Below are 16160 nucleotides of genomic sequence, written 5' to 3'. Positions count from 1 at the left end.
TGTAGAGGAAGCGTTTGATTTCCATGCCTTGCTCTTTGTCAGGGAGAACAGGGAGGTGAGGAGGGACTGGAGAGGAAAGATCACAACTGCCACTGTCATTCCAACCAGTATGGTCTCTGGATTCATTGACATCTGGTCAGCAACTGGACGACTGTATTAAAAAAGTAAAAAAAGTCATAAAGACAATGATTTTGTAGCACCGATAAGGAATTTATGCCTGTAATTCTTTCCAGTTCACAAAAGAGTGAGGGGGATTCATTTGGTCACTTTTTTAAATTCAGTTCATTACAAGATGTCAATGTTTAAAGATTCACCACTGATTTCAGATTTATTTAGAATTACTTAATAAAAAATATACAGAAGACATTTGACAGAGGGAACTGTTTCTAGAGTAGTGCAATACAGACAATTCAAATTATACAGTAAGCCTACAGGCAGGAGTTGAAATACCCTAAAATTTGGGAAAAAGGAGTGTATTATTTTCATGTTATTATTTTTTAATATCATTATTTTATCTTTTATCATTATATCATCATTACAATCAATTAGTGGGAGGAAGGTTCTGCATTTTAAAACTGACCTAGCATTTTATTTTGGCCCAAAAATAACAGCATACTTCTTGAAAATTTATATATTAAATTACAACATTCTAAAAACTATCGGTGCCTTGTGATTATGCATTTTGACATCTGTGGTTTATAAAAAAAAACAAAGAGGAACAAGCATTACAGATACAAGACATTTGTACCCACTGATGTGTGTGAGAGTATTTTGTTATTTTTATTTATTTATTTTTTCACGGACAAGATGCTATCAAGCTGGGAGGGTGAAGGCTGGCATGTGCTTCCTTTGAGACACTTGAATGAGACAGATGCTAATGAATGTCATAGGACAGCTCAACACACTTGAAAGACATGCTTGAATGCTAAATGGCAATTGCCATGCCTGCTAACAGATGCCTAGGTTGGCATCGTTGGATGATGGGGCAGAGAGGGCACACACCCATAGAGAAAGAAACCACTTTATGCTCTCTTTGACTGGCATTGCCAGGGATCAAAGTGCTGATCTCTTGACAATAGGGGAAAATAAGTATAATCAATTCTTTTGGTTAAAGCACTTTTTATTGTCCATTCGCTTCTTTTTCTGAACTGTGCATCCATATTAGCACAATCACTCTAAGTTATCATAACACTGAAGAGTTTAGTATCCGAGAAGTGTTCACTTTCATGATCCAAGCTCTTATACACATCATTCAACACACCAGAAGATATTTAACACAAACTACTGAACTTGACCGAGTGCAATCAGGCAAAGCAATTATAGAGTCAATGCTCAACTATAAGAAAGTGCTCAACTCTGGGGTGATGTGTGGTGTGGTGTGCTTGAGGTCTGGTGCTGGGAAGCATCTACAGCAGTACTGTGGGTGAATGGTGTTTGGTTTGTTACCTGCCGCTCTTTGTGCTCACTGCTCCATACCACACTGCCCCCGCAGCCAGATACAGGTGCAGAAGCAGAGCACAGCTGGTCACTCGCTGTGCTCGGCTGAAGCTGCTGTGAGCTGGACGCTCCCATAAAGACAGCCAGAGGTGGTGCTCTCGCAGCCCAAACAGCAGCTGAGCACGCAGCATCCTGCCAAACTGCTGCAGCTCCTGTGGGCCTATAAATATGGGCATTCAATAATGAAACAAACATTATTTTGGCATCGAAAGCAATGTAACAAAGAGCTACAAGCCACTTCCCAAAAAAGTTGGGATGCTTTGCAAAATGTAAAAAAAACACAGAATGCAATGATGTGCAAATATTTTAAACTCTGTATTAATTGAAAATGGCTCAAGGACAAAATAGCAAATGCTGAAACTGAGAAATGTTATTGTTTTTTGAAAATCATATGCCCATCTTGAATTTGATGTCAGCAACACATTTCAAAAAAGTTGAGAGGTTGCAGCAAAAGCACCTGATGGAACATCTAACAAATAATTAGGTTAATTTGCAACAGATCAGTAACATGACTGGGTATAAAAAGAGCAGAGCCTAGAGAGGCTGAATCTTTCAGAAGTAAAGATAAGGAGGGGTTCACCACTCTGTGAAAGTGCAATGCAACACAGCGGTAAACATACAGCTGTCCCAACTGAAATATGTTGTTGGCATCAAATTCAAAATAGGAATATGTTTTTCAAAAACCAATAAAATTTTTCAGTTTCAACATTTCATATGTTGACTTTGTATTATTTTTGATTAAATATAGGGTTCCATGTAGGGTTGATGAATTTATTTATTTATGAATTCATCAATTTATTTTTGGAAATGAGAATGTAGAAACTGACATGACTGACAAGTTGCAGTGCTGGATCAAGAAATCCTTCTCCCCTAGAACTGTCATTTTAAGGTCATTGAGGTATTTGCCAAAAACAGGGTGACATATAAAGAATATTTTTATGGTAGAAATTGTTGCATGCACAACAAAAACCGTTCATCAAATTGAAACCATAATAAACTGTCTTCTACATATAAAGTCTAAACAAGTTTTTTTAAGGTATATGTCACATTTGGGAACTAGGAGGTGTTTAACACTACAAAAAATGTAAATGTTTAAAAACTGTACAGAATGTAGATAAATAATATTTCTTCTTACAAGTAGCCAGCACCACTTTCTGAACCATCCCAGAATTCCTTTCATTTTCCACAGACAGCCAGTCATCCACCACAAAGAAGAACATATTATCCATCTGCATGTCCCACACTACCACATGCTGAAGATACCATGAGGGATCCAGACCTGGAGTGCAGAAGAACTGTCACTGTTTATTCATCCTCTAACAGTTCAAATAAAAGAGGAGGGATACAACGTGGCACACCTGTGTTGTCATGCCAGATGCATATTTTCCAGATTTCTCCCAGGTTGGCATCTGTTTCTACCTGAAAGTCATCCAGACCATTTCTCTGAAAAGCGCCTTCTTTCTGCAGGTGACGCGAACCACTTTTGTTTAAACCATACAATCTAATGCCTACATGAGCGGAGGTACCTGTAGAAGACATTGATTACGTAAGAAATGCCCACAAAGAAAGTTCCATGTATTTGTTTCCTTTAATATTGGTTCCTTTAACACCTCAACAAAAATACTGATTTATATTTATATTGAATATTATTTATAAGCCAAAGTAAATGTGCCATCTCATAGTAGCCTTCGTTCTTCACTCACCAGCCCCTCTCTGCCAACCTGTTTTGATCAAGACACGGTAATGATAGCGACCTGCCTGGCCACACAGTGGGATGCAGCTCAGGCGCAGATTCTCCAGATGGTCCAGCTTGTGGGCAATGAGTCCAACCAGCAGATGAATGAGGAGCAGAACTCCACATACTATCCCCACTACCACATTCCTCACCGGCCCATCTGACTGCAACAACATCATTCATCAGGTGAATGAAATGTGCAGACTGTCTAGTAAGTGTACCCTATTATGATTAATCTACATGGCTGTAATGTGCTTTATTTATGACATGTTTATCTTAAGACAGCAGTGAAATTTCATGACTGATGCTGTATTAATTATTACTGCTGGTCTGCCTTGAAATACTGTATCAGTATGTAAAGTATACACTCAATGTCAAAAGTTATGGACATCTGACTTTTTAAAATGTTCATCTGTCAGTTTACATTAGCTTATTTTATTAAAAGACTACACAAGTTTATTTTGCGATAAACAATGTCACAAATAAATACTAGTGAGAATATTAGCGACACCACACATTGAATCCCCTTGTTTTCCACCTTTGGGCCAAAAGCTGTTCCAAACATGACTTGAAGAGCATATATCCTACATTTTCTTGTATTCTACTTCTCTGAGGTCTGCTTATAGTATATGTGTGGGTTTACAGTTGTGTGAAAAACACATATTTTGTTGATTTTTGAACTGGTCAGTACATACTATTTACAAAATATCAATTTTCAAATTGTTTATGCACAGTTACTTTAAATTTGATTAACTTTTAAAAACAGGAAAATTAAATAGTAATTGTGGTGTGTGTAAAAGTTTTGACACCCATTCATTTGTAAGGTCACTAACTTGTTAGAGCTGGTTAAGAAGGTCAAGAATTGTTATTAGGAATTGTCAATCCTGGAGCATAAAAAATTCTCTGACTCTTCAAACTCTTCACTAACACTCAACAACCATGGGCTCCTCCCAAAGTATTAGTACATAGGTGTTTTATAGTATCCAAACCTTCACAGATTTCTTTTTCATTCTAACTAATCCTTTAAGGGCTCACACATGATTACACACTCAAAATGTGTGTGTTAATGAACTACATTCTTTTTGCCTTCTCTATTTATTTTGTGTTAAGAGAGCATGTTTCATCTTTTATATATCTGTTTTCAAAGTGTATTTGAGCTTAGCAAAAGTCAAACTATGCATCATTGTTAACTACACTAGAAATAATATCCATAGTCATGTTGATAAAGGATAACAGAGGTTTTACGCACTGGGGGCAGAAGCACAATAGCATCAGGGTGAATGAACAGGCTGGCTCCAAAAAGGGTGAGGTGCTGAGTGACGCAGTCAGCAGTGTTGGGGCTGCTGCTACTGAGCACATTCAGACCATCCGTGCTCCAGCGCCTCTGTTCCACATTGAAGAACTGACAGAGCGAGCTGAACACACACACTGAGACACACACCTCTGCACCGCTCAAGCTGCTATTCAGGGTAACATATAGCTCCCTAGAAGAGCCGTTCAATCTGGGTTTGACATAAAAAGACAGAAATCATCTCAGGGCAGACATTTTAAACAGATCTAGGTAAAATATTTACATAATTATTCAGTACGTATTTAGCGTGCACAGAAATGAAGAACTTACAGCGGTGTAAGGAAAATGGTATCCTCCACTGAGGGAACATCAGTAGAGAGCGAGAGATTGAGGCTGTGCTGGGACAGTGGAAGTCCTTGTTGGTAGGACACACTGACGTTAACTCGACCAGAGTTTATCTGATCACTTCCTGCTAATACATGAAGTAAAAATGAATAGTAGAACATGTGATTAATAATAAGTAACAGAACACATTGGAAAAAACAATAATTCATTCAAATGACTTCATTCAACTGTGTGCATTATTTCCAGACAATTTATCCAAAAAAAAATTTTCACATTAATACAATTATGGCTGAAAGTAAACAATCTAAAGAAAATGTGCTGATGTTACATAATTTATTAATGTGGAAATGCTTTATGCATTTGGAAATAATGAAAAAACATTCATTTGTGCATTTGAATCAAGTAAATTCAATGCATCTCTTTTTTCAGTGCACCGTGGCAAAATGTTTAATAACATTAATGCTTAAGGAGTCATATTATATTAGCATATATCATAAAGTAGATTAAAATCTGATTGGCTGAGGTCAAGTTTGAAGCATAAAACACTTGATTGTATAGTATAAATATCTAACTACAATTGAATTCTTTTGTCAATAAACAAAGTGGTGGTGAAAGAACCAGGGGTCACAATATCTACACTGCAGATATATCCATTTTATTTGCTATCCCAAACCACCAGTGAATCTATTTTTATGTTATTATGGTAACAGAAAAATAAAAAAGTGATAATGGTAAAAAATTGTGGTAAAATGTTTATTTGGTACTATTTTGTTTCACAATGCATTGCCTTGCTGCAAGGAATACATCCTTAGTGAAAAGCTATCATAAAAGAATAAATTATTTGGCAACATATTTGTAATCATGTTTAATAACTTTCGTTGATATAGCTTTTAGAGGCTACATGCTTCAGACATCTGGTTCCCTTCACCATCACTGTGTGACACTGTGTGTAACTTGAGACTTTGAATGACTTGAATTATGCAGAAATTTTGACAAATCAGTGGAATTCCTCTTTAACAGTCATAAAATTAACACAATACATGATCTCTTCTGGCTTATGGCTTTATAACAGCGTCCACTGGTGAAGATACTTTGGCTTGAGAATATGAGATATGAGAATCTCATATTCTCAGTTTATTACCTTGAAATAAACTGAAATTAAAGGTGATGAAAAGTCCAGCATTAGGATACATCTCAACTGCCTTCACTATGAAGTTCACACTTCCTTCAGATGGCAAAGTGACATTGACCCTTGGTGACATGTCCATGTCCTGTTTGTGTAGAGTAACATGTATGGCGCTGTCTGATGTAAGGTTAGCGATGGTGATCGGCTGACCCTGTGGTGTACCAAACTCCATAGCAGCAAGTGTAGTAGAGATTGGTGGATCTGCAGCTGCGACAAATGGGTGCCTCTCAGTCTTCATAACCAGAAGAACCTGAAGGACCTCCTTTCGCTCCTTGCTCAGCTTTGAGCTCAGAGCTGGAGGGATGTAGAACTGACAGTGACTGGATTCCTCAGTGCACAATAAATTTGAGGCAGGGTCACCCCGTATACCTACTGCACTGATCTGAGGAGCTTTCAGGGATAGAGCTTCTTCACCAGGCATCCGTGACCACATCAAAGAGCGCATGAGCTCTCCTACCTGCTGCAAGGCTGACACTGCAGTTTCTGAAGTGTCTTGATGCTTGTAGTGGTAGTTAGCACCTAAAATGTCCTTTGATTTTTGAGCAGCAGTCATGGAGTTACCTAAAGGAAAAAGAACATATTGAGAGACAGAAAAGCCATCATCAACATAACACTGCAGAGCAAATCTTCAAGGTTTGGTATACTGACAGGGTATAAAACCTATATTACCAGACTCTTCTGAAATTAGAATATTCTTCATGTTACTTTTCAAATAAGCAAGTGTTTTACAGCTGTAATACACTGCGGCCAAAAGTATGTGGACACCTCCTATTTATTGAGTTCAGCCACAAGCATTGCTAACAGGTGTATAATATTAAGCACATAGCTATGCAATCTCCATAGACATACATTAGCAGTATAATGGGTCATAATGAAGTACTCAGTGGCTTTAAACATGGTGCTGTCATAGGATGCCACAAGTCAAGTAGTGAAATTTCTGCATCTGTGTCTGTCAACTATAAGTGCTATTAATGTGAACTAGAAGCATCTACAAGCAATAACATCTTAGCAGCATTGGGTGCAACACCATATTAAATGGATGGATGGATGGATCACCACTTTTTGAAGCACCCCAGCATTCTCTTCTCTCAGGACAGCAGCCATTGCAAAAATACATTTAAACCCTAGGAACCCTAACTTTTCACACAAATGGTACTTACTCAGAACACTCAGAATATTCCTTCCAGTGTCTATAGGGGTGACATCTCCTTGTTTAGTTTGCTCTCTGATGACTTTTATCATCTTCTGTGTGGTTTCCACTACTCTGCTGTGGCAGTCTCCACACTGAAGCTCAGAAGGAACAGCCTATGAGTGAGTGAAAACATTTTCTTGTTGTAAATGTCAGAATATGCAGTGGAGTTTTCGATCATAATTATTTATATCACAAATAATAAAACATTTGAAAATAGTTAATTTGTATGGAAATTGCTGCAATGATTATGACATTACTATTTCACAAACATTAGTCTTTACAATTCACTATCCTTCCTCCTTGACATTTTAAAGAAGCACTCTACTTGTCTTTTTATTATTAATATTGTTTATTTATTTATTTTACCCACATCACTGCAGGCTGTCCATACACAGTGGTGCCCTTTTACCCTTTATGCCACACAAGATGAGTGTTAAGTACATGTTCTACCGGACACTGTTGACCCTTTGGTGTTAGGCCTTAACTGATGTTGAAGCTAGCAGAGTAGAGGCCATTTCTGATGCCTTGGGGGAATTGCTGTCTTTTTCAATAAGCATCATTAAATCAGAGACATACAGTGGAATGAGCCAAAGCGGAGCTGATTTGTGTTGCGTCCTGGAGCGAGGACACTGAGAGAGAAGCCAGGGCCTGGGTCACATTGCCTCGCATCTGCATTCTGTCCTCAAAATCCAGCCCACTCATAGCCTCCAACTGGGCAAAGGAGAGAGACAGTTAATGGTGTAGAGAGGATGGAGACAATGAGTGTTTTTTTTTTTTTTTTTTTTTTTGTCAAGGTCATGAAAGTAACCACATTCTTTTGTCAAACTGAAGCATCTACCCACAGGCAAAATATACAATCCAAAAGTTTGGAAACACTTCTTAGGTTATAGATGTGTGGAATAATACTTTAGCCATGTAAGGCATTAAGCAATGCCTATGCTGTTTGCTAGGGTGCTGCTAAGCAGTTCCTATGTTAACCCAGGTAAATAAGTGGTTGCTATGGTGTTTCAGGTTGTTGCTATGGCCTATTTTCAGCCACTTCTTATTTTCACTGGATCAAAAAATGTATTGAAATTACATATAACCAGTATCATGTCAGAATCATCTTATGCAAATACATAAAAATTGGTTTTATTTTATTGAAAACAGTGTTTCCATCCCTTTAAACAGTAGTTAAGTTTTCATTTTTACCCAGGATTTCTGTTGTTGATATTATCGTTTTGCTGTTAGTCTAAATTGATCTCTCCACTCATAGTGTCATGCCCCACCTGATTGAGCTGGCTGATTAAGGCAGTGGAGTACTGTATAACATCCTGAGGGTTGCCTTGCTGTAGTAAGGCCAGCAGTTCTGATTGACTCTTTTTCTTCAGCCATTCTGTTGTGCCTTGGTCATTCACTGGCAACACCACCTCAAGATTCCTGCATAACAGAATAACAGACATAATTACAACAGTTTTCCCAATTATGTTCTTGAAGAAACCATCTTTGCACATTTTAGTGTTTTCCTTGCTCCCAACAAACAATTCCTAATGAATTAAAGGGTGTTAAAGCTGAAAACACCAAAAGAGTGCTCCAACACCAACATTCACAAATCCTGTATTAAGCAAGTAACATCTCATTTTGCACACCTTCTGAGAGCTGTGACTTTAGCTCCCATATCATCTTCAACCTGCACTATTATGGTAATGATGGAAGCATTGTCCCTCATTCTTGCACCGCCGAGCGGTACCAGGGTCCTAAATGTGTGCTGGGTGCCTCTGTATAGAGTTATCAAAGGACATTGTGGTCCAGGGTCTTCACACTGTGCCACCTGAAGAGAGTATATCATCTGAGCACATTCTCTGTCTTCATCCAGCCAACCTGTCAATAGAGAATAGACACCAAGAATTCAGCATAATTATACCTCACATCTCAGATATGGTAATTTTATAAAAGAACAAAAAATGTTCTGAATGTAATGTATGTTAATGTCATTGTATTTTATTCCAAGTCCTTTTGGACCATTTCAATGAAACGTTCACATGTGTAAAGGGCAGCTGTTGATTTAAAATAAGAAGAAAGAAGTGGGGATATGCAATTTTAATGTTTAGATTGGCAAGTACTGATTAATTTGAGACATAAATTTTAATAAATAGCATCTTCTTCCTTGTAATATTTAATTTCTTCAAGTATTGTAGTAATATTGTCAAGTTTAGGTTGGAAACAAATGGTTAAATTATTTAAAAGCTCAACAGAAAATTGTTTTATTTATATAGCACCTTTCATACATTGCTGTAATAATATTAGATATAGCCAAGTGACCTCTTCTATTGACTAGGGATTTGCTGGACTTTAGATCTGATGCATGAAATTGACAACTAACCTAATTGGGAAGTGACAGTGGAATCAATCAATTACGTTTTGGTTTCCGATGAACGGAATCAATTTTATGAGAAAAACACTAGGCCTTTGTGATGTCCTACATACTTCATTGACTGTAAATATGAGAAATAGTCTAACTGATGGGTTTCAGTCAGTTGTTAGAATTGGAAAACAGCAGTAGCTCAATAACAGGACTCTTTACTGAAGGAATCACTTTACAACTGCTACATACAAGGTAAAATGTATGTTAATATGTCTGTTACAAGCTTCAAATAGAACACAATGTCCTTTACAAGATTTTAAGGCAAGTCACAATATTTGCTAAAAATCATTTTAATATGACGTCTAATGATGAATATCATCTGTAAAATGTTTGTGTGCAATCTACAACAGCCACAAAATTGCCAATGTGAATTACCTCTGGTTTAGCGCTGACATACTACTAGAATTCTATAGGGGTGCTAGTAGAAATTAGCATTATCAGAAGTGTTCTTTTACATTGTTTTAGACAGAGTTTTGACATTTATGGCCTATACTGAAGGCCTGGAACTAATAGTCATGGTTTACCACTATTTTCATCTAATCAAATGTAACACTCTATTACACAATGAAGTATCACAATTACCTGAGCAGCTGAATGAGACCATGTCTTGCAGGAGCTGAACAGAATGGTCTGGTGAGAGTGTGCAGCTGCCTCCCTGAGGTGGGTGGTTGAGTTTTAAAGCAATGCTGGCTGATCCCCATAGACCAGTAATTGACTGGGAAATATTGAGAGTGAAGATGTATTCAGATCCTGCCATCAGTACATCAGGCCTGATGACGAGGATAGGAGCTCTGTCTCCAGTTGTGGTTGTAACTTCATTCAGGTGTAAAACATCTCCTAATGAATTCTCTGCAGTCCACTTAAACTGTTGGATAGAGGAGAACTGTTGGCTTAATTTAAATATAAATAGTATAAACAGCAGTCTAACTATGTACTGCATGTATTAACATCTATACTTGCCAATATCCATAACATATAGAAATGGATATTTTTAATACCTTAACTGTGCCATTGCACAAAGCACAATGACCAGCCAAAGCAATTGGATGGCTGTGACTGACATAAGAAGAGAAGTGCAGACTACAGGACACACACTTCACAGCCACAGGAATAATTTCTTCTTCATACATTTTCACCTGAGAAAGCAAAACAGGCCATAATCGCATTACTGCACAATAATCACACAATAATTTTCATATTTCATATTACAAAGAATAGAACAGCTAACATGAAAAATGAATGTGCTGCATCATACTCACATACTGCTTAGTAGAGACAGATGGCCGTCCATCTTTTTTAACTGTTAGTGTGAATTGGTACACGCTGCCTGGTTCTAGAATGTGACGGGGCAGAATGAGGGAGCTGCTGTTGTGCTGAATAATTTGATCAGGGAAGAAGGATCTTGAAGAATGAGATGTGGTAGAGTCCTGCAGCTGGAAATATTATCATTTCACAATTTCGACAACAACAAAAAAAAAAATTTAATATGATGTCTAACCTTGCCATAAACCTTGGCTTGGTATTAATCCTAACCATTCAAAAAACACTGAGAATCTGCATTTTATCAGAAAGTTGTTTACAATTTACAATTTAAACAAATGTAGATAATCTACAGGGGGCTGTCATAAACCTAGACATTAGACATTAGAACAATTTGACAAGAAGATCTGATGCATAACTGGTTTTGTTGTTTGCTCCTATGTTGTTTACCCATCATGCTCTGTGAGCCATGCGGTAATGGATGCAGCGCATATTAACTCATGGCTTACTTTGTACACAGTTACACATACCACTTTAAAATCCCACTGAAGCTGTAAGAGGTCATCATGGGCTGCAGAATCTGGATCATAAGACTCAGTTCCATCCAGTATAAGATCATTCTGGCTTGACCACATCCGATGAGAGCCGCCTTTTATTATGGGGACCAGTGGACTGTACACTACAGAAATCTTGGTGGTTTGCTGATGGTGCAGGGGTGTCCTTTGAAACCTAGCAGAAAACTTCAGACAGTAATCCCCCACTTCAAGGATTTGCTTTGGAAGATACAGGAGTGGTGTTGCAACATCTACTGAACTGTCTAATGACACTTTCTTCTCAGTACAATTTGGATCATGGTAGATTTCCCAGAGATAGATGGTCTTGTAAGAAACACATCCACTGAGTTCCACACTTGCTTCAAAGTAGTTTGGTGTGGCCTTTAGGATTTTTGGCTGGTCTTGGATCAGGGAGACTCGAGGCTGTGTGCATTCCAGCTTACTAACCACAACTGCCAGCTGTGCAGAGACCTGGCTGACATTATTGAAAACAGTTACGTGGACCACAAATCTGCCTTTAACCTTGTATTTGTGGTCTACCGTGTTCGATTTTGTAATTTTGACCACATCATCAGAGTCACCAAAGTCCCACTGGAACATAAGGTCACTGCCACTGTCAGCAAGGGCAAAAAATGTGACAGGATGATCTATGAAGGGTCCATCTGGGGAATTTAGAAGCGTCACTTTTTTCACTGGCCACTGAACAACTACCGTCTCTGTTACAGACTGCGAACAGAAGGCGGCATTACTAGCCTTTACTGTCACAGACAGGGAACCATTGATAAATGGTGTATACAAAACATTTTGTCCAGTTTCTTGTGATGTATTGAAACCATTTAGCTGGAAGCTCCACTGGTAAGTCACCTGTGATCCAGTGATGACTGATGCTTTAAAACTGGAAGGTATTAATGCTTCCAAGACAGTTGTGCAGCAGAAATGAAGACCCCTAACTCTTTCTACCACTTGTACAGCCACAGTTGCTGACAAAGTACTGACATGATTCTCTGCAATTGCTTTGACTGTGTGGTTTCCAATAGGAAGAGATGAGATGGTAAAGTTTTCCAGAACCCTTAAAGAAGAATTCCCTCCTGCAAATTCAAGGAGGAACGAAACACCACTTCCTTGAGAGATGGCTGGTGTGAAAGTTACTGCATCATTCTCACAAATGACCATTTCACTTACTCTTAGATTTAGACCTTGGATAGTATCCTCCACTGTTACTATGTGCGAGACACTTTGACAACTAATGTCATTTGACGCATTAAGTGTTACACGATGACCTCCTACATCCATAAAGGAGTAGCTAACTGTTTGATTGTTACCTAAACTGATCACATTTCTTCCCTGCAATGCCACGGTCCAGACCCATTGTAGATCATTCCCTTTTCTGACAGATCCATGCAGCTGCAAGAGGCTGTTTGATGTGACAAAGAACGGGTGTGATTTCCCATCTACCTTAAAGTCAATTTCTGAAATATCCTCCTGAACTGTGAGCTGTTTAGTGGAATCAACTGAGCCAAGAACATTTGCCACTGACACTCTCAGCTTAAAAATGCCTATGGCTTTAAATACATGAAGGACAAAAGGTACATCTGTGGTTACAGGAGAGTAGTCAGAGTCAAGAAACCAGATATACTGAAGGTCTGTCCCAGTCTTTACACTTACAGTTATCTTCACAGGTTTTCCTTTGGCTATTACATAAGCAGGTGTTGAAATATTTACACCTGAAACACACTCCACTGCTCTCAGTGTAACATCCTTATGCTCTCTGCCAAGGACATTGGCAACTGTCAGCTTGACAGATACATTACCAGAGTTGTTGGTAAATAGCTTAAAGTGTTCTCCATCACCAACTGTTCTATTAAATCCATCCTGATGAATCAGCCAATTATATGTCAAGTTAGAACCATTCTTTACAAAGGCTGTCAAAGTGATGGTCTCCTTTGTGGGGATATATCTCATAGATTTAAGAATCTGGTTTGTAATCTGAACCCCTTGTATTCTCTCGACAATCTCAATTGAAGCTGAGGTTTCCATTTTACTGACAAGGTTCTGTGCCACAACTTTAACCTCAAAGATCCCTGCTCTGGGAAACACATATCTGTACTCTGATGTTCCAAGTTTTGATGGAAAGAGAGGATCCACTCTCCAAAAATATTTTACATTGTCCACAACATTGCATAGGGCAGTGAACACTGTTTCTTGGCCTACTTCTGCATATGGCTGATTAGTATGGATTACTATATTTGATATAGGAACTTGTACCTCCACATCAGCTTCCACAAACTGTTGACTGACTGCATTAAAAACTGAAGCAGTGACATGAAACCTACCCGCTGAAGTGAAAGTATGTGATTGATTTTGGCCTTCTTTCATTTGAGAACCGTCACCAAAGTCCCACTCGACAACTCCGTTATTCTGGTACGGTTCAGTCCAAAAGGAATAAGACTGATTGACAGTAAGCATATCTGAGTTATCTTCATGTTTGATTGATAGCTTTAATACAGGCCTTTGAACAAAAATAGTTGCTTTGGCTCTTTTGCGACTGACTTGATTGTGTGTGATTAGCATGATTTCATGCATACCTTCCAGAGCAAAAAAAAAGCAGTGATGTGATTTTCCACTAACTGGAGAGTCACTGGACGAGCTGTTATACCACTGAAATTGGTACATTTCACCACTGGGACGTACCAAAGCATCAAAACATATTTCTTCATCCACTGCTACAGCATTCAGGGCTGAGTGAAGATTCAAATCTGTAATTAAGGCCTCAACACACACAGTGGCCTGATAATGCACAGATCCTACATGGCTATAGACTTTCAAATCAATAAGATAATTCCTAGGGTCTGAGAAAGTGTGAACGATTGTGGATGTTCCTGTCTTCACAGATAAGAGTGTTCCATCCCCAAAACTCCAGTGGAAAGTAAGTGAAGAAACATTCCCAGTGACCACTGCCTGAAGAATTACTTCCTCTCCACTCACTATGCAGCCAGATGGCCAGATTCCATTAATGGCCAGCTGATAGATTTCTACATTGATTGACTGTCTCACTTTGCTCACCGCATTGGAAACAGTTACTTGAGCGGTGTAGTTTCCCACAGACTTGTAGATGTGAGAGATTGAGCTTTTTGAGAGGTCTTTAAACACTGACCCATCTCCAAGCTCAAAGGTCCACCTGAGACTGGTTCCTGTAGAAACTCTTCCATAGATTTCCGTGACGGAATTGAGTTCACTTGGCCCATTATAACTGAGATGTACACCTGAGATTGTTTCAACAACTTCCAGAGACATCCAGGCAATTATCTGTGACAGAGTGTTGTTGGAACAGACAGAAACATTGTATACACCAGCTGCCTTAAAAGCATGGCTGACTTTGTAAGGTCCTTTAAGCTCCTGGGATCCATCCCCAAAGTTCCACAAGTAAAGTATTCCATATGAAGATGGCAATGAAGAGGCTTCAAAGAGAATGCTTTGGTTGACGTTAGGGACAGTAGGCATTGACGAGATTAGCACTCTTGTCAGTGGAGACCGCACTTTAATGGGTACAACTTTTTTGATGTGGTCATATTTATTTTCAGCTTCTATCCTTAGTGTGTAGTCACCTAGAGAGAAACAGACAAAAAAGGCATTTTTAAGGAAAGAGATGAAGAACAATATTTTGACCTTAAATAAATAGTACCTGTAATTTTCTTCTATATGGCATTAAAAGTATTCCTTCCATATGCAGTAATGTGCAAAAGTTAGAGACCACTCTTTAGTTATTTAGAAAGAGGAAACTGCTAATCAAACAACCAAGCTGCTGGTGTTCTCAGAACAATGACATCACCAGCCCACAGTCCAAACTTAGGTTAATCAAAAGTCTTTGAGATTGGGAGAAGCAGACAATGCAGCCAGCTTCTTAGGCTGAACTTTGGAGATGTGGAAAAATATCCTTGCTGATTTCTTTGAAAACTGGTTTCAAGTATTCCCAAACAAATTTAAGCTATAAAAAACTTAAAGTGTGGACACATTAACCCCTTACCAAGCCATGGGCCCGCTGGTGGGCCCAAACTTTTATTACACATTTCTATAACCTACAAGAAGCTCCATTAGTTTGCACTGAAGTCCCTGTAGTTGATGAATAATAAGCCTTAGTAATGTATTAAGCCTGGGCTGTTTACTGCTTTTTTCTTCACATTGAAGAATAAATGATTTGTTGTTTTGACTGGAAATTAAGGAAATGACGAGTGGTCTCTGACTTCTGCATAGGACTAAAGGCTTTTACCTGGTGTAGTGTAGGTATGGAGTACAGAGTCTTGCAGATAGATCTGTATTGCAGTCTGATCCAGAGAAGTGTTACTCCTTTCTAATGGTGCAGAAAATGTATGGTTCACACAGGTAGAACTATCTCCAAAATCCCATCTGTGGAGCATCAGAAATCATATCATCTGTGTTAAAAAGCTTTATTTATAAAATATATAAAGTACTGCACAAAACAGAAAGTTTTAGACACACTGTGAACCAGCGCTAACCTTATTGTGACCCCTATGGAGATGTCGAGTTTAACTCTGAGGGTGTAGATATTTGGTGTGCTCATAGCGATGGCCTCCTTCTTGGAGAGTACTGTTAGGTTAGCTAATGGGGCCATTACATCAGCTGTGAGCTTGACTTCTAGAAACTGAGAGCTAACGGGATTTTCTGCCATTACCTAATA

General features: G+C 38.6%; 1 protein-coding gene across 1 annotated transcript in view; it reads right to left on the bottom strand.

Annotated features, from left to right (window-relative positions):
* pkd1b (polycystic kidney disease 1b) overlaps positions 1 to 16160 on the bottom strand; it is a 36890-nt gene that overhangs the window by 13344 nt on the left and 7386 nt on the right. Inside the window, exons 9-26 of the mRNA XM_037544291.1 lie at positions 15979 to 16154; positions 15732 to 15868; positions 11441 to 15069; positions 10910 to 11083; positions 10649 to 10786; positions 10233 to 10515; positions 8875 to 9106; positions 8515 to 8665; positions 7823 to 7957; positions 7215 to 7359; positions 6010 to 6615; positions 4854 to 4995; positions 4482 to 4734; positions 3201 to 3396; positions 2856 to 3023; positions 2633 to 2776; positions 1447 to 1657; positions 28 to 151 (exon numbers count right to left, since the gene is read on the bottom strand). Coding sequence (XP_037400188.1) covers positions 28 to 151; positions 1447 to 1657; positions 2633 to 2776; positions 2856 to 3023; positions 3201 to 3396; positions 4482 to 4734; positions 4854 to 4995; positions 6010 to 6615; positions 7215 to 7359; positions 7823 to 7957; positions 8515 to 8665; positions 8875 to 9106; positions 10233 to 10515; positions 10649 to 10786; positions 10910 to 11083; positions 11441 to 15069; positions 15732 to 15868; positions 15979 to 16154 — 7044 coding nt within the window. The remainder of the gene's footprint in view (positions 1 to 27; positions 152 to 1446; positions 1658 to 2632; positions 2777 to 2855; positions 3024 to 3200; positions 3397 to 4481; positions 4735 to 4853; positions 4996 to 6009; positions 6616 to 7214; positions 7360 to 7822; positions 7958 to 8514; positions 8666 to 8874; positions 9107 to 10232; positions 10516 to 10648; positions 10787 to 10909; positions 11084 to 11440; positions 15070 to 15731; positions 15869 to 15978; positions 16155 to 16160) is intronic.

Source organism: Pygocentrus nattereri, chromosome 13 (genome assembly GCF_015220715.1).
Source record: "Pygocentrus nattereri isolate fPygNat1 chromosome 13, fPygNat1.pri, whole genome shotgun sequence".
Taxonomy (NCBI): Eukaryota; Metazoa; Chordata; class Actinopteri; order Characiformes; family Serrasalmidae; genus Pygocentrus; species Pygocentrus nattereri.
Note: the sequence above shows the minus strand (reverse complement) of the source record. Positions and strands in the feature narration are given on the sequence as shown.